General features: G+C 51.6%; 1 protein-coding gene and 1 long non-coding RNA gene across 2 annotated transcripts in view; one reads left to right on the top strand and one right to left on the bottom strand.

Annotated features, from left to right (window-relative positions):
* The first annotated feature begins 1,308 nt into the window (after positions 1–1,308).
* Positions 1,309–24,037, top strand: part of SP1 (Sp1 transcription factor) — a 29,407-nt gene continuing 6,678 nt past the window's right edge. Inside the window, exons 1-5 of the mRNA XM_006273344.4 lie at positions 1,309–1,451; positions 3,255–3,358; positions 4,203–5,658; positions 22,141–22,309; positions 23,657–23,856. Of these exons, the coding sequence (XP_006273406.1) occupies positions 1,445–1,451; positions 3,255–3,358; positions 4,203–5,658; positions 22,141–22,309; positions 23,657–23,856 (1,936 nt within the window). The 5' untranslated portion in view covers positions 1,309–1,444. The remainder of the gene's footprint in view (positions 1,452–3,254; positions 3,359–4,202; positions 5,659–22,140; positions 22,310–23,656; positions 23,857–24,037) is intronic.
* Positions 11,194–18,399, bottom strand: LOC109282028 (uncharacterized). Its single transcript, XR_009457467.1, has 3 exons — positions 17,215–18,399; positions 16,650–16,846; positions 11,194–13,747 (listed from the first exon to the last, which is right to left on the bottom strand). It is a non-coding gene; the product is annotated as an uncharacterized LOC109282028 (long non-coding RNA).

Here is a 24,037-nt window from a genome sequence, read left to right as displayed (position 1 = left end):
ACGCCCGGGACCGAGGGGGATAGATCCGAGTGCAGTTCTGACCCCTGCCCTTTCGATCTCCAGCAGTCTCCAAAATCAACAGCATGGGGCGGCGGGGGGGTGGGGGGTGGATTTTACTTTCCATCCCCGCCAGGATCGTTCTGCTCCCGGCTCCGCCGCAACGAGACGTGTCGGGTCCTCACAAAACCCCGGCTCCGAACGCCTCCAAAAGTCCAGCCCCGCATGTGTTTTGCACCCACCCATTGCAATAATCATCAGGGTGCCGCACGCCAGCGGTGCGGGCTGACCCGTTCCTAGGGCCAGACGCTGGCGTGAGCGAACCGAAAGGGGCCCCGAAAATGGTCGTTTAAACATTATGATGATCTCTAGCGATAGTTTAGATTTAGATTTATTTTCCAAGGCTTCAGCTATCCGGCAGGAGGCCTCGTCCAGGGTCTCCGCAGGTTTCAGGGAGCAGGGCCTGGCCCGAGGGAGGCCACGTGGCGACAGGCCCCGCTGGGCGACACGTGGTGGCAGGGCGGTGCGCGCGTGCGGTGCTTGGGCGCACGAGGGGGTCGCAGGCACCTCCTCAAGGGCGTGGGCGGGGACTGAGCTAAAATGGCGCCGCTCCGCCACATTCCCCACCGCCTCTCCTCCCAGCGTGTAATCCACCGCCTAGGCCTCCCGCCTCCTCGCGCGTCCCATTGGCCGGTTTGAGGGGGCTCGCCTCTCCCATTGGTCGGGGATCCGCAGCCTCACCAGTCGCCTGGCTTCTGATTGGTCGTTGTGCACGCCGAGCTCCAATCCGACCTGCCTTACGTCAACGGGCGTGGGCCTGCTTGACAACTGATTGGGGAGGCTGGACGTCGATCTGATTTTCGTCCCGCCCCTCCTCGCGAGGCGCTGTCTTAGGAGCCCGCCTAAACTGCGATTCGTCGTTCTGCCTGTCAATCACTGCCTCCTTCCACGCTTCCCCCAGCCTCGCCCTTACGGGGTCTCCCTGGGAGCCCTCGTGCCTGCCGATTGGCCGCCCATCACGTCACTCACCCTTGGGCCTCACCCCCTCATCCCACCCCCGCCGGGGGAGCTGCGCGGGCTTCCTATTGGCCGCCGCCTCCGTCACTCCCTCCTTCCCCCCTCCCTCATTGGGCGGAGCCGTTCAAAGGGGCGTATCTCAGGGCCGGGGATTCGGGCGGGCTTCTCCCCCTCCCTCCTAGGCTCCGCCCGCTTCCTCATTCGAGGGCCGGCTTGCCACTCGCCGCGCGTCCCGCCCCCGCTACCGCTCCGCGGCTCCTGATTGGGCACGGCCGGGCTGCGGGGCGTGGCCCGGGGCCGGGGCCGCGTCGCGCCGCTCCCTCCCTCGCCAGCCCTTTGGCGGTCACCGGCGGGGTTAGGCTGCCTCGTCACCGCGCCGGCCTCCGCCCCTCCCCCGGCAGCGACTTGGACTCGCCCCCCCGCGGCCACCATGAGCGGTACGGACCGGACCACCCCGGCCCGGGGGAGGGGGCCCAGCCCTGCCCCGCCCCGCCCCGCCCCGGCCCGGCCCGGCCGCCCGCGCCGAGGGGAGGGCCCCGGGGGAGGGGGCTGCGGGCGGGGGAGGGCCCGGGGGAGGGGCCGGCGGGCGGCCTCGTGGAGCGGGGCGCTGCGGGGAGGCCCGGGACCCCCGGCAGGGGGGGAAATATGGGGGAAGGCCCGGGATCCTTGCGGGGGGGCGGGAAACGTCATGGGGAAAGTCCCGGGGATCCCTGAGGGGAGGGGGCTGCGGTCCTTGATGCGGGGGAGGGCAAATATTACGGGGGAAGGGACTGGAGGCTCTGACAGAGGGGTGGGGGGGCTGAGGAGGGGGCCAGATGTCGTAGGGGAAGGGTCTGGGGTCTCTGTAACGGGGCTGGGGGCTCTGACAGCGGGGTGGGCGCGGGCTGAGGGTCATGAGGAGGGGTGCAAATATGGGGGAAGACCCTGGGATCCCTGAGGGGAGGGGAGGGGGCTGCGGTTCCTGATGGGGGGGCAAATATCATGGGGGAAGGGGCTGGGGGCTCTGACAGGGGGGTGGGGGGCGCTGAGGAGGGGCCAAATATCATGGGGGAAGGGGCTGGGGTCCTTGTAAGGGGGCTGGGGCTGAGGGTCATGAGGAGGACGGATATGGGGGGGGCTGAGGGCTCTGACAGGGCGGTGAGGGGGGAGCTGAGGGCCATGATTTGGGGGGGGGTGCAAGTGTCATGAGGAAGGCTTGGGATCCCTGAAGGGAGAGGATGGGGGAGCAGATGTCATGGGGGTATCCCTGAGGGGGGGGGCCATGAGAGAGAAGGCAAATATGGGGGAAGGGCCTGGGATCCCTGTAATGGGGGGGGTGCTGGGGGCTCTGAGGTGGGGGGAGGCAAAGGCCCTAGGATCCCTGGGTTGGGGGAGGGCAGCTCTAAGGGCTCTTCTCTCCCACTTGCCCTGGGAGCTGGGGGGAGGCAGGGAGGGGTTGACCCCCACCCAGATCTGAGGGCAGGGCCGAGGGAGGTGCCAGGGAAGAGGGGGAGGAGGGTGAAGTCTCCTGGGCAAGGTCCCAAGGGAACAGGCTGGAATTGCTGCTGGGCAAAGGGATTTCCTGTGGGGTGGGAGTGAAGGAGGCCTGAGGCGGGTGGTGGAGTAGGGCTGGGTGGGGAGGCAGGGACTGACAGGAGGGTTGGGGAGTGGAGCTCGGTCCTCCCTCTGGCCTCTGTGCCACCCTCCAGCCTCAGCTCCCTTTTCCCACAGTCTCTCCATTGTCCCAGCGCCCCCCCCCCCTTTATCTTCCCATTTCCCTTCTTGTGGCCCTGAAGTACCCAAAAATGGAAGGAGTTGGCCCTTGGCAGGTCCTACCGTGTTGTCCACCCACTCTGCGTTCCCACCCTTCCCTCTTGCTGCTCTTCCTTCTCCTTTATGTCTGCTTTCCCCTCCTTGGACTTGTTGATGGGTCAGCCAGCAGGTGCTGGGCGATGTGCTGTGCTCAGTGTCCCCCCTTGAAGCAGTCATTCATTAACCTTTGATCTGCACTCCCACCCACCCTGTTTTCACTTGTCCCCCAGAATCTGTTGGAGCACACATAGTGACCCTTTCTAATAATGGGGGTGGGGAGTATACAAGTTTCTTTGTGGGTTCGCCCCCACATTCCCAATATGTACCAAAGATACATCTCCTTTCCCCCACTGTGTCACTCTGTTCAGCCTCTCTCATCATTCTCTTTTTGGTGAACATTTTCTTGCTTTGCTTATCACTTGACCTCCTTTCTCCCCCCTGCTCTGCAGACCAAGAGAGCCCCGAAGAAGTGGCTGTGGTGAAGTCTGAGAAAATAGAAGGAGGTGGTGACAGCAGCAGCAACAGCATCAGTGAAGGCAATGGGGAGGGTCAGGTGAGCAGCGCATGGGTATGTGTTGGGGAGTGGACAGCTGTCCAAATGGGGCTAGCTCCATGTTTTGCTCTTGTTTAGGGGCCCTGTTGAAGTACTAATATGCCCTGTGAACCCACAGAAATGTTTGATTTGAGTCCTGGGACTTCTTATGGTAGCATCATGACCAGTACCTCTCTGACGGCCAAGCTTAGGAATCTCATTGAGAGAGAGGAGGTTTAAGTTTGGGGCTGCCGGTTGCTTCCTTGACCTCCCTTCTCTAACACACACTAGAGCTACTGTGTGTAAGCCTGTATGTACAGTCTTAAATAAATCCCTGAACAAGCTCTCCACTGCACACACTTCTCACCCCAGGGAGAGGAAAGAAGAATATAAATGCCCAACAGACATTGCCTAAAGCAGTTCTGGACAGCATTCTGGTGCCTCCAGTATGAACACAGCCTACAAAGAGCAGTGGCTGCCTCGCCAGGGTCATATCCGGCACCCTTGGTCTTCCAGAAATACTTAGCACAGCTGCTGCTTTAAACACATCTTTATAATCGAGGACGCACTCAGATGGGTGTCTAGAAGCAGCAGCACTTCCTCTTAGGACATATCAGTTCATAGAGGGGAAACCCCCTTGCTTTGGGCTGAGCTGCAGAGATAGTTTTAAAGCCACACTTTATTTTCAGAAACCCCTAAGCCCTGTCAGGCCCATGTCTGCTTGGGGTGCTTTCCGGCTGTGGGTGGGTGTTTGTTACTGAGGAGTGTTTATCTTGTGGGCGGCAGCTCCTCCCTGTTTGCTCTCATGCGCACTGCCCACTAGGCGAGTTCTGGCGAATTAACTCCTCCTTTCTCTGCTTGTCAGGAATCCCAGCCTTCTCCCTTGGCTCTGCTGGCAGCCACATGCAGTAGGATTGAGTCTCCCAATGAGAACTCAAACAGCTCCCAGAGCCAGCAAGGCGGCTCGGGCGAGCTGGACCTCACAGCCGCCACTGCTCAGCTTGCCCAGAGCGCCAATGGCTGGCAAATCATTTCCACTGGCTCAGCAGCGCCTGCCACCTCTAAGGAGCAAGGGAGCAACGGCAACAATGGCAGTGACTCATCAAAGAGCCGCCCTGTGAGCACTGGGCAGTACGTGGTTGCTGCCACCCCCAATCTGCAGAACCAGCAGGTGTTGGCTGGCTTGCCCGGTATGATCCCCAACATCCAGTACCAGGTAATCCCACAGTTCCAAACTGTGGACGGGCAGCAATTACAGTTTGCCACTACCCCGACCCCAGTGAACGTCCAGCAGGATGCCTCTGGCCAGCTTCAGATCATCCCTGGGACGAACCAGCAGATCATTACAAGTAGAGCTGGCACAGGCAACATTTTAGCAGCCATGCCAAATCTCTTACAGCAGGCTGTGCCCATCCAGGGTGTCGGCTTAGGCAATAATAGCCTCTCGGGACAAACACAATATGTGGCCAATGTCCCTGTGGCTTTGAATGGCAATATCACCTTGCTGCCTGTCAACAGTGTGGCAGCCAGCTTGGCTCCCACATCTCAGACGGTCACTTTAAGTAGCTCGGGTTCTCCAGACAGCAGCTCACAACCAGTCACTTCTGGCATTGCCATCAGCTCTTCCGGCCTGGCCACTTCCATCACTAGCTCTGGCGCATTTTTCACCAATGCCAATAGCTTCTCGACGACCACCACACCCAGTAACATGGGCATCGTGAATTTTTCCACCAGTGGAACCATGGGAACAAATGTGCAGGTCCAGACGCCCCCAAGGGTTAGCAACGATCAGAACTCGGACTCTGTTCAGAACCAGGTGGCCCTTCAGCCAGGTCAGCAGAAGGAGGCTGATCAAAACCAGCAGTCCCAGCAGCAGCAGATCTTAATACAGCCTCAGCTTGTCCAAGGAGGCCAAGCTATTCAGGCCCTTCAAACTGCTCCGCTCTCTGGTCAGACCTTTACTGCCCAAGCCATCTCCCAGGATGCCTTGCAGAACCTTCAGCTCCAAGCAGTCCCCAACTCTGGGCCGATTATTATCCGAACACCGACCATGGGGCCCAACGGGCAGGTCAGCTGGCAGACAATCCAGCTGCAGAACCCAGCCACTCAGACAATCACCTTGGCCCCACTGCAAGGTGTATCGCTGGGGCAAACTGGGAGCACCAGCACAACTCTTACCCCTAGTGGCACCGTCACCGTGAATGCCGCTCAGCTCTCCTCCATGCCAGGCCTTCAGACCATTAATCTCAGCGCTTTGGGAGCATCTGGCATCCAGGTCCATCAGCTTCAAGGACTGCCACTGGCTATAGCCAACGCTGCTGGTAAGTGAGACTTCTCGTTAACCAGCCCTCTGAATTGTTCTGCTTGTTCTTATGAAACCAAAGTGGCCAAACTAAATCATGCTGGTTGATTCCATCCTTGGGGGTGTTTAAGGCCTGCCTTGACAAAGCCCTGGCTGGAATGAGCTAGTTGGGGGTGGTCCTGCTTTGAGCAGGGGGTTGGACTAGCACTGGATGACCTCCTGATGTCCCTCCCAACCCTCATTTTCTATGATTCCAGCTAGGACAGAGGTGTCAAACCCGCAGCTGGCAGGGCTTATCAGATCTGCTTTGTTGCACATATGCCACGTTTAGATTTTGAAGAGTCCAGGTTTCCATTTTACATTTTAAAAGTTTCTAGTTTTCATAGCTGTGGGGCTAAAGCTGTTCTGAGCGAAACCTGCAGAAGACCTGAAACTTGACTGCAAAGACCTAGAAACTAACTACTTGTTGTTGATTACCCCAAGACATTAACTCGAGCTCTAGTTAGGAGCCTAAATAACTCTTTCGTTGCTGGTGACTTTAACTGATTAAAAGATGGGAGCTGTAAGTGAATCCCCCTGAGAATTGGGAGTTGATGGCAAAGAAATTCAGACGGGTGAACAGACAGGAAAGAAGGGGAGAAACAGCAGGGTGAGAAAAGGTAAAAATAGCGTCCGTCCTCAAGGAAGATAACTCTGCTCTAAGCAGTGTTGATACAGTAACCTGGCACTGAACAATTAAGGGCAGTTTTTAAAAAAAGCCCATGTTCTCTTCTTGATCATCATAGCATAAAACTCTCATTGACTGGGGGCAGGTCCCTGGTGGGTTAGGAGGAGCGTTTTGTCAGTATGGAGTATAGTGTGCGTCCTAGATAATTCAGCAGTTTGCAGAGGACGAGTTTGCCACTGATGCCACTGGCATGCATGTATGCACAACCCCTTTGCTTGGGGATTTCCAGATTGCACAATATGCTGGCTTCTTTACATGCCTGTTTGAATCAAGTCAGGGGTGGGTCTAGGCTGTCGTGATCTCATCACTCTGGAGAGGTCTAAACAGTTAAACTGGCATAAAGCATGCTGATTGTTGAGACGATTATTTGTGAGAAGACTGCATTGATTCAGTCGAAACAAACTATAGTTTGTATGTCTGTGTGGTGTCTTAATGCCGTGTGAATTGGTCTCATTGCTAGTCTGGGCGTGTGGAAATTTTGTTCTCCCTTTTGACACTGTGAATATGACACTTGCTTTAAGTGAAAGAAGTGATTGCACAAAAGCAATGCTTGTAAATTCCTGTTTCTTTTGAGAGTGGCTGCTTGGGTATCACCCTTAAAAATTCAGCCCTTCAAGTTGGTGGGATTCTTTCTTTACATGCAGGTTTTTAATGTTACCCAATTCAACTTCTGTTTCCTTCTTGAAAGCAAATAAAGCTACTTCCTTGGAATTGTTTTGCAGCCCTCTGCAACTTGATGAGCTGCTGTTATGCTGGTTTGTGTGTTGCTTGTCTTCAGACTGTTTTCATACCAGTTTTTAATTATAACTGTTAGGTACTGCTGTGTGAAGTGGAAGATATCCCTAGAGGTTTTGAAGACCCGGGTAAACAAAGCCTTGGCTGGGATCATCTAGCTGGGGCTGGACAAATACCTGGTTTGAACTAGAGCAGGTCTTTTAAGAAATGCTTCTGAATTAAATTACCAGTATCTTTCTGGCAGGGTAGATTTGGTAGATTCTCTGGCATTGTGTACAGTATTCTGGCATTTGGAGCCTTCCAAAGTCATTTCTTTGCTGCCTGCAGGCCGATTCAACGTGTTCCTGCCGTGAATGTGTGGAGATAGGAGCTGCCCACGTGCGTTGCTCTGTGCTCTCTATTTCCTGTAACATGCGATGGCTCTGCCCATGGTGGGTGGTTCAGGGAGGAACTGCTCCAGAGGCCTCCCATTGCATGGGCTGGTCATGAGCAGCCGCACTCCTTTCACTCACCCTGCAGCCCTGCTCCATGCTGACACGGCTGCTTCGATGCTGACCGAATTGGCTGCTGTGCTGAGCGCTGCGGCAGAAATGACTCTGGCACTGAAAACCTATGCGCTACATTTCTGATATAGTTAGTCTGCAAGGTGGAGATTTGCCCTGCCTTCTGCTTTTAACTGGAGCTATAAGACATTTGCAGGGTGGCAGATGTCATTTAGTTTGAGCTGTCAGGATGCTTTTTGTTTAAGCTTTTGCAGTGATTATGTACACGGACAATCAGGGTTGCTCCCAGCTCCGCCTACAATTACCTAACACTTTCCATTGAGCCCCTGCCTTCAGTTGCTATTAGCTCTGCCAAACTTTAACCATTTGTGCTGGAACTTTCCACCCTCTCTGTCTGCCTGAGGCTGATCTTTTTGTAAGTTTTGGCAAAAGCTGTTCCAGGGGAATGGAAAGCAAAATCAAACAGAAACTGGCAGGGGAGAGCAAGGGCTGATCAGATCTGGGCTGTGCCTTTTGCTATCCCTCCCTGTCTTGCCAAATTAGAGGGCACTGGTAGGTGGAGCATTGTTCACACATGCTTAGAGGCTTATTGCTGAGAACATTCATGGCTCTGCTGTCCCACCCAGTATGCTGACCCCCACCCAGCCCCCCACACTGCTTGAGCAGCCCCTGCCCCCAGGTTCCCACCACTTTCTTGCAGGTGGCAGGGAAACTGAGCTCTTGCCTTGGTTCTTCCGGGAACTGCTGCTAATCCTGTGCATTTGGCAGCCCTGGCTGTTGAGCAAGGATCTTGTTTTCTCCAAGAAGGAGATGAGGTAACCAGGGGGTTTCACAAGATCACTTTGTAGATAGCTGAGGACATAGCCCTGCTTTGAATCACAGAGTATAAGCTTTTCAACAGCCTGGGTGCCTTGGGGAGGGAGTGTGTGGGGCAGTTCATCTTTACTGGTCTTGCTGATCTCCAGGGGCAGGAAATCATTCCAGGACACTGATCCCAAATATTTCACTGTTTTTGGCAAATCAAGGGGTAGGCCCCTGGGGAAACATGCTGCCTTTATTTCCTTTAGTGACTCATCCTTGCTGTTCCCTTCCCTCAGCTGGACTCCTCTAGCTTAGTGGTGGGGGTCTGAGCTGCAGAGCTCACAATCCGGGTTCCAGCCCTGCTACTGAGCTGTGCATGATACAGTTTCCGGGCATCTTTTCTTCTGGGTGTTTTTTGGATGCAACTTCCTTTCATTTTTTTAATAGCGCTGATGTTCCGAGTCAAGCACTTAACCTGTCTGCTGCTGTTTCTAACAGCTATTTGGGCCATTCAAATTCTGCCTGTGCATTGCACGTTTTTATCGACACGATCACATATTGCTTGCCTGGTGAGGCTTCTGCTACTCTGAGGACAAATCCTGCAGTGGGACCCAGAGGAATCGGGTTCCAGGAACAGCTCTCCCATATACTCCCTATGGGGCCAGGCTTTGGGGCAGAGGCTGCATTAAATATGCGCGTACGTGCTCCCACAGCAGTGGCATTTCCCGGCTCTGGGGTGCTCGATGCTGCGTGCAGAGCACCAGGTCGAACATGTGGATTCATGCCAGGGGTGGCGTTAGGAATGCAGCAGTGCCTCGGAGGAACAGCCCCGCTTGAACTGCAGTTACCTCCGTTGTTCAAGTGCTGATAGCATCTGGGCCAAGCGTTGTACTCGCCTGGTTTTCTGTGTGCCTCCAGTCTGGCTTTGCCGCCTCCAAACAGCACTGCCTCCAAGGCCTGGCAAAGGAGATATCCCTCCCACCAGCCCTTCTGCAAAGAGGTCACAAAGCTTGGCAGTGAGAGCCAGTCCAGGGTGGGGAAGCTGCCTTCTGATGCAACAGGGAACTCGGAGATGTACTGGGGCATAGGAGATTTAGAGACATGCAGCCCCCTGGTTTCTTTTCCTCTTTTCTTTCCTTTTTAAAAGAGAAATAAATCAGCCTTTTTGGCAGAGGCCCTTAACTGTCAACATCTGGAAGGAGGGGGGTGAAGTAGATGGGGAAGCTGGTTGCCTCCAGTCACTTCACTGCATTAAGGTAGTGGCTTTTGGTGTGGAGTGCCTAGAAAATGAGGATAAGCTCCTGCCTGACTGAAGTACCTGCTAGGTAAATGGGCTGCTGGTAATGGATTCCCATCAGGTACTGTGTTCAGGCTATTCAGGAGCTGAATTGAGGGCCTGAGATAAAGCACTCGAGCTCTTTTTGTAGTGCAAAGGAACCCAGCACAAGAGGAGGGTAATACCCAAGGTGCAGGGGAGCTACCACGGTTTCCCAGCTTCCAGCACAGGGCAGGGGCTGGAGCAAGGCTAAGTGAGCAGTGGTTCTCAACCTTTTTTGTACCAGGACTCATTCGTAAACATCGCTGGCCAGTCTTGACCCAGTTCCTCTCACTCCCGACCCATTGCCTCCTGCCTCCAGGCCACATCTTCCCTGTGTGTGGGGCAGGGAGGTGGGGCATAGGGGGCCCCAAGCAGGAACTCTGCTAGCCTGCAAGGGAAAAGCCAGTTTCCCACACTTTTCTTCCTTAAAGGAGAATCCATCTTTAAAGTTCGATCTATTTTTAAAGCTTGTTCGCTACCCTTTCCTATATTCTTGAGACCCACCGGTTGAGAAACACTGCTCTGGAGGGCAGCAGCCTGTGTTGGACTGGGATTGAGATGGGCCCAGGGGCTCTCAGCTGGTCATTCCTGTCAAAGGAGCTGCCTGGCTGAGCGTGTTCCTGCCAGCATTTGGGAAAACTGGGCTCTGTAACTTACTGTTTAAAAATCAACACTAGGAAAATCCCCCAGCGAATCATTTCAGTGGCGAACGCCCTTCCAGACCCCGGGTTTGGCTGTTGCTCAGCTGGAGGCACCGCCACTGCTTTGGGCCCTGCTCCAGCAGCGGGGTGGGTGTAAGTAAAGGCCTTTATGCTCTGGCAAGCAGCAATTACATTGTCCTGAGTTATCCCAGAGTCCTCTCCTCTCACCTCCCAAACTGGAGCGCTCCTGCGCAGTTTGCATTGACTAGCCCTGATCGTCTGCTGGCAGTACAATGTCTTAAGGGTTTTGTCAAGTTTTCACTTGGTGGTTTTCTTTGTTATCTCTTGCTATACCTTATCTACCTCATCTCTTCTTCTTTTTTTTTTTTTTTTTTTTTTTTTTGACGCCTGGCTTCAAATCCAGGTGCATGACTTCCTTTGGATTCATTAGCAGGGTAGTTGCGCTTACTTGTCACTGAAAGGTGTTCAAGTTCAGCCACGGTTGAACGAGGACTAATTCAGTCCCCACGACCCCCTTGCCCTCCCTCATCAGCAGGGATCCTGGTTTCTCTAATAAAAAAACCCCCAGTTTTCAGGTTTTAAAAAGTAATCTAAAATCCACATTTTTCTATGATCGAAATGAAACACGACTATATATACATCAGGGTATTAGAGGATGTTCATTTTAATCATGGAAAAATGTGGATTTTGGGTTTTTTTTTTAACATGAAACTGGGGATTTTTTCTTAATGGAGAAAACTAGGATCCTTGCTCATCAGAAACATTTCAGCAGAGTCTCTGAATGGATCAGACAATTGAATTGGGAAGATTATATCAAGGAAACAACCCCTTGAAATCTGTTCCCTTCTTTATCAAACTTATCTAAACTTCTCCGCGGCTGTGTTTGAGGAGGTGGGGGGTTGTTTGTTGAAGCTGTTAGGTGCTTGAAGCAAATATATTCATGTTTTTTCTTTCTTCTTTCTTTACAACAACTTCATCTAGTCGGTGAGATTTCTGTATGGTGTTTACAGGGGAAGAGAATCAGGCTAAAATGCAGGGAAACAAGCCTCAACAAGCTCCTTCTTTAACGTAGAGTAATTTGTTTATTTGATTACATCAAATTACATCACTTGAGATAGTGAAATTACACAATTTAATCACTCCCTGAACAGTATGTTACCTTTCTTCTCCCTACTTTCCTAAAAAAAAGGATAGTTGAAGGAATCTCCATCGCAGTGACTGACTGCTTCTGAGCACCCCCGGCTTCCTGTTTCCAGGCATCGGAGACTTTATTAGAGCTAAACTTGGTTTGGGGCAGCTAACTTCAGCAGTTTGAAGCTTCTTCTCAACTTCACATCTCATTTTAACCCCTTGATAATAGGAAGGGTATATTAGAAATGCTGAAAGCGTTGTGCCTTGGGACCAGTGCAGGTGGCAGGGTAGTGTGAACTAGAGCAAGAAACTGTCTGCATGTTTGTTATGAGGCCGTAATTGTCACCAACTGGGGCTGTTATTGCTGTGTTCATTTTTGAGCTCGAGAGAGGCTTTTGGGAATTGTCTCGTTTAACAGGACTGGAGTGGCCCATGTGGATCAGTGAGCCCTAGCCCCTGCTATCACTGCTGAAAACTGGGCCACATGGAAGCTTGTTCCTTGCCTGGAGCTGCTGGGTCTGACGTGAGATTCAGAAAGGCATTGGCACGGGTACTGGTTTGACAGGTTTGCTTTCTGTAGAAGTGTCCTGCATTGTTCCTGTAATTTCCTTGTGCTGGGTCTGTCTCCAAGCCCTGGTTTCCCACCCGTGACTGTGGTCAGCTCCCAGCGCCCTTGGCCCTTTCTGAAGGCACAGTTGGATGGGCTGTGGTGCTGGCTCTTCCTGCCCTCTTTGACACCACCTCCAAGGTAGAGCCGCTTTCTTACCCCACCTCCCTGAGGCCTATAGCTCTCACACCCCTTCTCAGTGCTCTAGGCACCCTGAATTTCCTGTTCATTTCTTCAGGGATGTGATAGTTGAAGCCAACAGACTTTATAAGGGGTTCAAAGAACCAATTGGTCTTGATTTCAGCCAGCATGAGAAATAGCGGTAGACAGATAAGCTCCCAGCATTTCTCTGTTTCAGTTTTCTCATGGCTTTTGAGTGTCCTTTGAGCTGAAGTCAGAAGCTCCTAAGTAGTACACAGTCCGTGCTCTCCCTGCCCTCCTGTTTCTGCTCTGGGACATAGCCCCCATCTGTTAGTCTTTCTTCTCTTGCTTCAGCGTCAGGGAATTGGTCACCCCAGGTAACTAGTCTCCCACCACATGATTCTTGTGTAAGGCAGGGGTGTCCATGATACAGCCCATGGAGCCCTGTCATCTCTCCCCTGGTGCTATCTCTAGGTCTGTGCTGACCCATGTGCAGCATGCAGTGGCTGGTCCTGGATCCACACCATGCACAGTGCACATATTTATGCCCCCAACCCAGCCTACCCCCGCACCAATTTATCCCTTCTGGGCAGCATAGAGCAACCCCAAGCTAGCTCTGGAAGTGTGGCACTCCCAGCAGTCTGATTTACCCCACTGGCATGGCCAGCCTTTTGCCAAAGTGAGAAGGCTCAATGTGATTAGATCTTTACCCGTCCTCTGTTGTTGGAGGCCATTTCTTGGAAGTTCAGCCAACACAAATGTAAAAGGACAACACACCAGTCCCACGGGCAGCTGGGGTTGCAGTCTAGCAGAGGGTGACACAGAAGGTGCCCTGTGTCAAAAAGAGGCGGTGAGCTGTATGCGCAAAGTCCCCAAATGATCAGAGCCTCTGACCATAAGCTTCCGTATAATCATCTGTTAATGTGGGCTCAGAATATATATATCACTTAGTTGCCTTCTCAGAGGAGAACTTTTGTTCCCTTGCAAGCAAGCAAAACTGGTTGAAGTATTGTGGTAGGCCAACAAACTTCCAAGCTTTCTCAAAAGGAAATGTAATTTAATATGATGCATAAAAGCCCTGACAATTAAAGGATATCGTAGAACTTGCTGTATGGCTTCAAGTCATTAAACACCAAATTAAAATACAATTACTCAATATGCGGCAGTATAACTTTGAAACGGCACACACTTATACCGCCAGTACCATGTGTTCCCTGCTCAACTGTCCATAACTCAGAAGAATTATTAAGATAGAGCCTTGCTCATTTCCATGAATGCCTTCCATTGCAGATTAATGCGTTTTGCGAATTAGTGAGAAAAGCGAACAATAAAATTCAAGAGCCTTGTATTGCAAAATGTACTTTGTTTCTTTGTGCAGTGAATGGGGCTTCATTTAGCTTGATCCACTATGTAGCATGGTACTTTGGAGAAGTAATGAAGGCTCGATGGTCTGGGATCTCAGAGCTGGGCTGTAAAATCACTGCTGAGAAATAGAAAGAGAAAATGCTTGACTGGGTTTGTGAACCAAAAGGTTCTGTTAATTTTTCTTTTTCAGAAGCTACCCATAGACCAAAAAGAAACTTGCTTAAACAGAACTCTGGCAGGTATAAAGGATTTGAGGGGTGTTTTGTGTTTCTTCCTATTTTCTCTTGAGTGCTTTAGTACTCAGTCAGCATTGTCCCTTTGTCTTGATCATTTCTTCTTCATTTTTAGCCTGTATGTATTTTTCCCTTCAATTTTTGCATGTTTAAAAAATATTTTTCTCCTTGGTGGGTGTTGTTTTCCTTCTCCCTTCACTAGGACAGGCATGGACTGTGGCTGCAAACATTGCCTGGTTAACCCAAGCTGTATTTTTGTCCCTGGCCTACATAAAAGTGAATAATGTGGATTTTTTTTCCTAAGGTCAGGGGAGGTGACTCCAAAATAATCCTGCCTAGTGTGCTGAGTACATTCCTCACCCAGGTTTAGGAACCTCCATAAAACCTCTAAACTCCATTTTGCCCAGACTCACAACAAGAAGACAAAAAACATTTTGTCTTTAGAAAAAAATAATCTTCCAAAGACTCTTGTTCTCAGGTCTGTTAAGAGGAGTCTGGCAGAATTAGCACAGCTCTTACAAGTTTCTCCTTCACTGTAGGCAGTGCCTTGGCTATTCACCATTTTTGCACCAGAAATTCCTATCGGCCTGTCGCTCTCATTCATGCTCCTTCCAAGAGGTAATGCTTTGCTAACAGTTGTCTAGATGATGAGACCTTTACCTTGCTCTGGCCCATTTCTGAGCTTTGCTTTCACCTGGGTCAAGGTGTTCTACAGCTGGTCTCGTGGTACACTCAGACTGACTTCATGTTTCAGCAGCTGCAAAAGGGTGCTTGGGTATGTCATGCCCTGTCTTCACAGGACGGAGGAAAGCCATGTGTTCATACCACTGGACAGCAAAACCTTTGCATTTCACCTCTGCTGCAGCCCTGTCAGGTGAATGAGTGGCAGAGACGTCACAAAAGCACAGTGCCCTTGATGCAAAGTGAAACTTGAAAGAATTAGGTCAGTTTTATTTAGCAGGTATCGGAGCTGTATTTCCATGGAAACATCGGCAGGCTTCATAGGTGTTTGGTCCCTGTTATGCTGAAAATACAGTGGCATAGTTATTAATACATGCTTCAGCACCAATCTTGGAAGTATGGGCGGCAGCTTTGCAAAATGATTTGATAAATACAATAAAAGCAAGTTACCGAGCTTTCTCTCCTCACCCCACACGTTCCCCATTGAAGCATTAGTGTTTGACCTCAGTCCATTCTGATACGCAGAGATCAAAGTGTGCCCTTTTCTTTGAGGCCCGTCTTCTTTGGCAGCAATTGCACCATAATTAGACTCAAGCCCTTGTTTACTAGAAGGAGCGCTGCTTTTTTTTTTTTCTGTTTATGAAATACCAGTAGAAAAGAGTAGTACATAGTCTTTTGCGTATTTGAAGACTGAATCAAGGCCAGGAATCCAATAAAGACAGGAAATTGGTGTCCCACTGCTGTTTTACATATCCCTCGTGCATATTTTGACTCATCTTGCAGCAGTTCCTAGGCACAGCACAGAAGATAATAGTGAAATCTCTCGTAAGTACAGACAGTACTAGGCAGGCCATCACCCTCTTCAATTTTTAAGTAAAATAAGTAGAGAGCCATATTTCCCTCTGTTCTACTTCTGGAGCGTAAACATATGCTGCAAGAGCCAGAGTAATACAAAAGGCTTGTCCTAAATTGCTGAGCGCTGTGCACAGCATTGGGAATGTGGCTGACTAGGTACAGGAAGCTCAAAGCCAAGGTTTTCAAGAGCGGTGAGATTCTGCACGCCCCTGTCTTCCGTGACCCGGTCTAAATACAGCATTTAATAGGGGAGCTGATGTCACAGAATGGGCAGTTTTGAAGTGGTCTGATATGAAAAAAAACTCAGGCCAGTTATACTAGGAGGGTTTCCAGTATAGATTCCTAATGGAAGGAGCGGGCTGGGGGCTGCTTGCTGGGGTAGAGCTTATCCTGGTTCCCTTAAGGAACGTGCTGTACCTTCAGAAGCAGCTCTGGGCCTGTCTGCAACCATGGCACTCTACAACCATCTATTACTGTGTTGCCAAAAGCTTCTTGAGGTGTGGCGTGTGTCACTAGTCCCTAAATGAAAACAAAAGATGCACTTAGCTCCTGGGAGTAGCTTCTTTGGGCAGTTGAATGATGCATATTAGGGCAAGAGAGTGCACTTGCAGCCAAAAATGTAGTTAAAAACATCCGCATTGTCTTAGCACTGCATTGGAGTTGGCTTCTGTGGTTCCAGGCAAAGGCTGAGATCTTCATTTCGCCAGTAACAGGTTAGTCATGTGGGTTTATTCATCTGGCTCCAGCCTAGTGACTCGGCTTGGGCGGCGTCTGTCATTTCCTGTCCCTTCATCCTCCACCTCCCTCAAGTGCGTATGAGGCAGTTGTTTTACATCTCTCTACGGAAGGGAGGGTTTGGCTTTTCTGAGGAACCAGCTCCATGTGGTTCCTCAGCTCCATCCTCTCGTTCTGCGTTTGTCCAGTATTAGGCCATGCAGTCACGACCTGGGAACGGGCTTCATGATGCTGCCACAAGGCACACAATTAAAACTCCTTTATGGAGAAGGATCCATCTCTTCCCTAATATATGGAGAGGTGGTCTGCCATGCTAGCGGGAGAGAAGGCAGGACAGTGGCACTGGAGAAACAAATTGGTTTACAGAAGTATGAGCTTTTGTAGCAGTAACGTAATGGTCAGGTGCTGGGAATGGACTGGCAAAAAGAAAGGGTTTATGTAGAAGGGAAAGGGACAGGGGAGGGGGCATGGCTGAGAGGGGCTGAGTGGTTTGATTGGATCTGTTGGGATGATCACCTGGAGGGATGCTGGAGTCCCTGAGGTGTGATCATCTGCTCCCCTCTGCTCTGGGCAAGCTCCTTGTGTAAGTAAGTCCATCGCAACCCATTTCACGGGGCTGAACCTGGGGCCTTCTCCAAGCAGGCGGCAGAGAGATGATGCGCTGCATTGCTCCCAGGTCATGTAACAGGCTGGGCAAGGTGCCACCTTGGAAACTAATTGGTTGAGAGAGGCATGAGCTTTCATGGGCGACAGCCTGATTCATCAGATGCTATGAACGGACTGGTGAACATGTCCTTTAACATAGCACATTGTGATTTTTCCATCCACTGCTCCTCCCTCTCCCCCCCCAAAAAGAAGAAAGATTAACGCGTTTATCCTGCAGCATCAAGTGTCAGGCAAGTGTGTCCCCTCTCTCTCTGTCCCCCTCCCCATTGGCTGTGGCTGGTGTTTTGGTCCCGTTCTGGTTCTCAGAGCCCCAGAAAACAGGAGGGTTTGCTTAGCCAGGGGAGATTCCCCAGCCACTTGGCCTGCAACCCCCACCCAGACAGGAAAAGCCAGCATGTGAAATGGTGGTGCTTACCCTCCTTTCAGGCAGTGGTTATCTCCACTGGGGACAGCTGGGCTTGTACTGCTGGCTTTAATCAGGGCAGTCCCCTCCCTGGGCAGGGCCTGGTCCTTGGGGGTGTGGAGAGGTTGGCGGTGTGGAGATGGGTGGAGGAGAGGGGGGAAAGTAGGGTAGAGTTTTCTGTGTGGCCTCTTGCCCTCCATCAAATGTACATGTAGCTTGCACAAGAACAGCACCCAGCTGGGACATGAAACAAGCCTCAGTTGCTCTTGGACATCAGAAATGAATCGCTGGGGTATTTTTAACGGCTTTTGTTCTTAGCTCGATCTCTAGGCGTCCTGATACTGATGCAACTTCCTTGGGACAAGGGCGACACCTGCTGGCGAAAGCAGACCCATTAATCCACGGAGGAGCTGAGAGGCTGTTTAGGGGCAGCTGGGCGTACCACTCACCTCCCACCCTCTGCGCGGTCCTCAGTCTGCAGGAACAAAGTGTGATGCTCATTGTTAAGGGCTGCAGGGCAGCTGGAGAGTCCTAACAGCTAACCCGCTCCAGTGACTGTGCCCTGGCAGCAATCTGGATGCTTCAGGGTGTCCTGCTGAAATATCTCAGGGGCCTGGGTTGAAATCCTGTTCTTCACGCAGTCTCCCTGCAGCAGTGATTCTCCACCAGGGTGCCAGGGCACACTGGGATGCCGCCAGATCTTTTGAAGAGGTCCCCCAAAGTGTGAGGAGATAAGGAGATAAGCTTTATTTCTTGGGTTTGTTGCCTTACTTCAGTGATTTTTTTTTTTGATTTTTTTTTTTAACCAGGGTGCGGTGAGATCCTTTTAAGGGTGTCACACTATGAGCACTTGAGGTGTGAAAACAGCACAAGATTCACAAGACAAATGCAGAGATTTTGATAGGAATTGGTAATGTCAAAACCATTCTGAGCTGTTGTGGGCTCTCTGGGTTCTTTGCCATAGAAGAACAGGTCTCCTTAGCTTTCACTCATTTGTTGACTATGACAGAAATGAGCTGGCCCTTTCCAAGGGGATCCTTGCATCTCAAAAAGTAGAGAGCCCTTGCCAGTTGCTCACTGTAATTATTGACCGCAAAGGAGTTTTGTCACTGCACAGAGAATTATGAGGAACTAACTGCTGGGTGGAAGTTGCAGCGCAGCTTTTGTAAAGGCTTTGCTTCGGTGCTTCCTTTATTGTCTGGGAACACGTAATCTCTGTCCTTCTGGTTCTCCATAATGACTGCCATGTCCCACAGCAAAGACTGATCTTTCAAAGAAATCTCAGCCTGGCTTCTCATGTACTGAGGGTTTTGTGGGTCAGTAGTTCCCTGATGGAGGTGTGTATGTATGCTTGCTCCAAACACCAGCTCTAAAAACTTACAACCCTTTCCAACCCCCCTTATCTGTATTGCTATAATGCCTTGAAGCTCCAGCCAAGGCTGCTAAGCACTTAACGCAGCAGAGTGCCAAACGCAGGTGGGGTCCGGACTGCCTTCTCTTTTGCACGGCGGTCCTTGACCAGCAGATCTGCGCTGGCAGAAGCCTCAGGTGTCGAAAGGGATAGGAAAGCAGCCTTGGAATGGTGGGTTCCCGATGCCTCCATTACACCTGGAACTCCTTGTTCAAAGAGAGTGCCCCCAGCAGCACCTTTTTTTTAGAAGGGATTATGGTGAGATAAATGGCATTACCGCTTTCCTTCCAGCAGGCAGCGAGAGCCATGATCCCATCCCAGAGCACCTGGCCGGCGGGTGGCTTTTCAGAGCATTGTGTTGCTCGAATTCTAGCCATTTGCAGTTGGCTACAGGCCCGTGGCAGAAGCAGCAGCAGCAGTCTTGAGTGTAGATGGGGCCAAACCACTTTGAAACACACTTAGCACAGGTGCAGCTTAACCCCGAAGCCCAGCAACGTAATCTGCACCTGTGCACATAACAGGAGAGGGCTGGTTCTGTCTTGGCTCCTGGGAGGCAGCGGGTGGCTGTAGCTGATCAGCCCCATGACCAAACAATCCCAAACTCGAGCTGCAAACTCCCCTAGGCCTCAGAAGCAGCATCCCAGATTGCCTTATGGATTTGGGGGGGTGTAGATAGAAACCCACTGGCATCTTACCTCTGTTGTAGGCGGCTCTTCCCACCCCAGAAGGGCTTCACGCCTCAGTCTTGACGCAGCCACACGCATTTTAAATCTGTTGTTGGACCTATTGGCATATGTTAATTGCAGCTGAAAACAGATTACTCAGCCTGCTGTCTGCACACCAGTTACTGCTTTCAGCATGGGCATAATCAAGCAGTGGAGCTTGAAGGGAAATAAAACACTTGAGGAGTGTAGATGAGGTTATTGAAGATGCAATTAAATGACAGCATAAGCGTGGAGCAATAAAACGGAAATGAAAACTGATAGGCCTAAAAGCTTCTCGCCCCTCTACCCCCCTCCCCCCTTTACAAATGGTTTATGTGTGTCTGGTTTGGAAGTTTGTCAGTGCTGCTCTGTAATTCCTATGGCTTTTCTAATTAGGCGGCGCTCCTTGAGAGCGCGAACGCAGCGCACAAAATGCTCCAGATGATTTTTCAACATTATACATCCCTTCCTGTAATCACAGTCATTAACCAACTAGCGTGCTCCAATAACATCTTCCCCGATAGACGCTCCTCGAACGACAGGCTCCCTGGTTGCTTTATTTATTGCCGCGCTTCGGTTTTATCGTTGGGAGGCTTTGCATCTGTTCACTGGGTTTGCTCCTGGATTGGCGCTTTCATCATTTTCAACTAAGCAGATACTTAAAGGGGAAAAACTGCTCTGTTTGGGCTGACAGTCTGAGTACAGAGTTCCCAAGCAAAAAACTTTTGCCGGGGATAAGCTGGGGGTTATACGATTATTTTAAAACCTCACAGCATGGCCCCCTTCTTGGCTGGGCACTAAAGCAGTCTTCCTTGTTGCTTCTTTTAAGGCCAGAGCCTGAAGTAATGTGGGTTTCTATCCCCCATATGTGGCCATAGCAGGGCTCCGAAATGCCTCTTTGTAGTGGAAAAACAGATGCATTTCTGTCTGGGAAGGGTGAGAATCATCCACCTTTGTTATCTGCCTCCTCTCACTTGTTTCTCAACTCGCAGCCCTTGGCTGGAGTTAGGAATGCAAGCTAATAAATGTGAGTGACCTTGGTGAAAAGAGGAGCTAACGCAATCTCTGATATGCCCTGGTTGGCTTTCTGCTGCCTCCAGTACAAGTGGCCAGCCTGGTAGGAGCCAGCTGTGGTTTGTGGGGAGCGGGTTGTGAATCCTGCATCTGCCCCTTTCAGAACTGTGCCAAGTGAAACTTCCCAGGTTCTGTTTTTTTCCCCACTCGGACGCAGGCTTTGGCACGCAAATGTAACATCGCGGGAACCTTTTCTGTCCACAAATGTACTGTACGCACTTCTGTTGTAAGCAGAACTTTTCAGCGCTCCGAGCCCGAGCTCTGTGCTAATCCAGGACTGTTTTGTTGCCTCTGATTCTGAATAGCCTTAGAACAGCATAGATCATCTCTGGGGTGGGAACACGTGAATTTCTAAAGTTCAGGTTGGACTTGACACTGATTGGCATTGCCAGGTGTGCCATATGCTCGGTGCGTGGGGAACAGGAAGCCATGCAGTAGAACAGGGTGACAGACTCACAAGCAAGGAAGGGAAGAGAGAGCTGTCTGAACCTCTGCAGAAATCTAGATGTCAGGAGTGAGGTCTGGACCAGTGAAGTCAGAGGCAGAGCTTTTGTTAACTTTACTCAGACAATGGAGCTTGTTTTGTCCCTGCTGTTCTTTCAGACCAGACAACACCTCTGGTGGTGTTTTTAGTCTCTTTTCCCTTCTTGGTTAACAGGATGAATTGATACCATTACCAGCCTACTCCTTAAACTAGTCCACTTATCTCCTTGAAAAAGACATGTCTCTACAACTGCCTTCAACTTCGATAATGTGGTAGGATTGATAGTGCAGGCAAGTCTGTGGGGTAATAAAGGCTGTTTCAGTGTGTAAGTCTGTGCCATGCGCTCATGGGGGAAAGGAAGGGAAAGGAATTTGTTCAGTCTTCCTCATGGGAGAAAGTATGGGGTGGCACTGTCCTCTGCAACCCTATGGAATGAGGAAGCTTCGTGCTTGAGGCAGAACCAATACTGTATTTACATGTCTTCGAGACAAGGTCTTCCCCCCCCTCCCCCCCCCCCACACACACTTTAGTGTGGAGGTGGAGGGGGGGAAGCTTTGTGTTGGATTTGAGCACCAGCCCAGGGCAGGTGGCAGCTCCTGTTCCAGCTCTGACCCAGGCCCAGGGCCAGAGCTGCTGCCTACCCTGGACTGGCTTGCCTTCCCCTCCCATCCCTCTCCACCCCTTCTGCTGCTTTCCCCACCGCAGCAATGTAGGGCACAACTTTAAGATGACCCTCCAATAATTAGATACTGTGCGTGGAAAATTATAACATTTTAATTTTCCATGTCCAGAATCTAATTACCAGGGAGTTGTCTTGGATTTTGGGAACTACAGTGACTTCCCATGGACTAGCTGTGCCAGGGAACAAGGGTCCTCAGAGGGGCAGCTAATTCCTGCCTCCCAGGAACACAAAGCGAGGAGATGAGTGCTGGGTGGAGTCCGAGATGCTTGTCCTGGTAATTCTTTCCAGGGACCATGGCAGAACTTTCAGTCGTGATGTTCATGTCTGAATAGAGCATTCACATTGCGTTGAACGGTGCACGGAGCATCTGCTGAGCGCAGGCAGGTTGCTGTGCTGTGGATGTTTCTCTCTGGGATTGTCACCTGCCTTCTACTTGTCATCTGCAGTGCCTGCTTCCTAGCTGCTTCTTGGGGCATGCGTGCCACAAAACTCCCCCCAAGGCAATTAGAGCATGCATTCACATTCCTTTCCTGATTGATTTCCTCACAGATTCCAGTAGTAACAGAGTCTTCTTTCTCTCCAGGTGACCACGCTGCTCAGCTGGGCCTCCATGGGGCAGGTGGTGATGGGCTGGCAGATGATGGCACTGCTGTGGAAGAAGGGGAGACGAGTCCAGACCCGCAGCCTCAGCAAAGCCGGAGAGTGCGGCGAGAAGCCTGCACTTGTCCATACTGCAAAGACAGCGAAGGGAGGTAGGATTTGCCAGCGGCAATAAGGTGGTGGGTACAGTGCTGCCGGGGCTCAGTGGCACAGAGAGCAGAGGGAGGTTGGAGCCTTTTCCTTCCGTAACCAAACCAAATCTAGGTCAGGCTCCTAGCAAAGCAGGATGCTTTGTCTTGCCATAACTAACTTTGCATCATTCTCCCAGGAGGCCAGACAGGGGAGTAACAGTGATTGAGGGTCATGTGCTGTGTGATCCCCACAGGTTGCTGGAACCGCTCATTCGGCCTACCTGGGTCAGTGCCCTGTGGACCTGACACAGGGTAGAAGGAACTAAGAGCTGGATGCGTGTCAGGCTGGGTGACATTAGCTGGGCTGGGGGAGGGGAGCTCAAGCTAGGTCTCCCCACACTCTGTCAATTGGAGCTAGCACTGTTGTCCTCCAGCGCCCCTCAAGCTGTGCTCATAAAGGGAAGATCTCAAGCAGCTGCTTTCTCCCACAAGTAATGAGGGGCTGTTATCAGTGCTAGACAGAGAATTCCTGAGTTTATGGGCACAGGGTTACAGATTGGGGCTGTTTTGTGGCTGAGAACAGTGTCAGGTGCACAGACACAGCTTGCTGCTGGGACAGCGGCTCATTAAATACACAGCTGGAGCGAGCCTGGTTCTGAATGCAGGGTTCTCCTTGGGAAAGGGAGCCCAGGGCAGAGGAAATGGTTAGAGCAAGACAGGGCCACCCCAGACCTGCTCCACCCACTTTACAACAGGGAAGTGGGGAGAAACCGCTGCCCAACCGTGCCGTAAGCCCTGGGTGCTGGGATGGGTCTGCCTGCCAGCCACGATAGTTTGTGTGCAGTGACCAGCTGCCTCGGCTCATGGTTGAATGCCAGCCAACCCAATCCCTCTAGCACCCTCACCTTCCTGGTCCAAGGTCCCACCTGAATTGGGCTAGGGGAGCTTTTCAGTGCGCACTGCCTGTTGGACTCTATAACCTTTGCCTGTCAAAGGGCTGGAAGCTGCCTGCCAACATAATCATGCGTGGCAGCTTCCGCATGCCTCTTGGATGCCTGACCCCAGGGAGGGCAGAGGGGCCTCCCTTGTCTTGCATGTGGGTGAGCTCAGGCTCACTGAACTTGCTAATGCGTGTGCAGAGCGACGAACAGGATGGAGGGATCCTAGTACCTCTCCCCATTAAACTGCCCTGTCAAGCAGGCCTGTTGCCTAGAACCTGGTCAGGAGGCAGCTCTTGGCCCTCTGAGCTGGGATCTGTCACCTCTGTAAACCTGTGTTGCTCCTTACTGAGAGACTGTTCTCCGCCCTATCTCCAGAGCAGATGGCCTCTTCTGTGTAACACCTTCATTGTCCCTTTGGTTCTTTCAGGGCCTCTGGGGATCCAGGCAAAAAGAAGCAGCACATCTGCCACATGCCAGGCTGTGGCAAGGTGTACGGCAAGACCTCGCACCTGCGGGCACACCTGCGCTGGCACACAGGCGAGCGCCCCTTCGTGTGCAGCTGGATGTACTGCGGCAAGCGCTTCACGCGCTCAGACGAGCTCCAAAGGCACAAGCGCACGCACACAGGTAGGCGTAGGGCAGGACTGGCCAGGTGACACGCCAGCTGGTTGTGACAGTTTCCAGGGTCCTCCCACTGGCCAGATCCCTGTGCTTACTCACCTGCTGCTCAGCTCTGGACTGGGGGCTGCGGGTGGTTAGCACCACCTGCTGTACGAAGCTGCTACTTGCTGGCTCCATTGCAACAGCA

The sequence above is a fragment of the Alligator mississippiensis genome, chromosome 15, assembly GCF_030867095.1.
Source record: "Alligator mississippiensis isolate rAllMis1 chromosome 15, rAllMis1, whole genome shotgun sequence".
Classification (NCBI taxonomy): Eukaryota; Metazoa; Chordata; order Crocodylia; family Alligatoridae; genus Alligator; species Alligator mississippiensis.
This window is presented reverse-complemented; position numbering and strand designations above follow the sequence as displayed.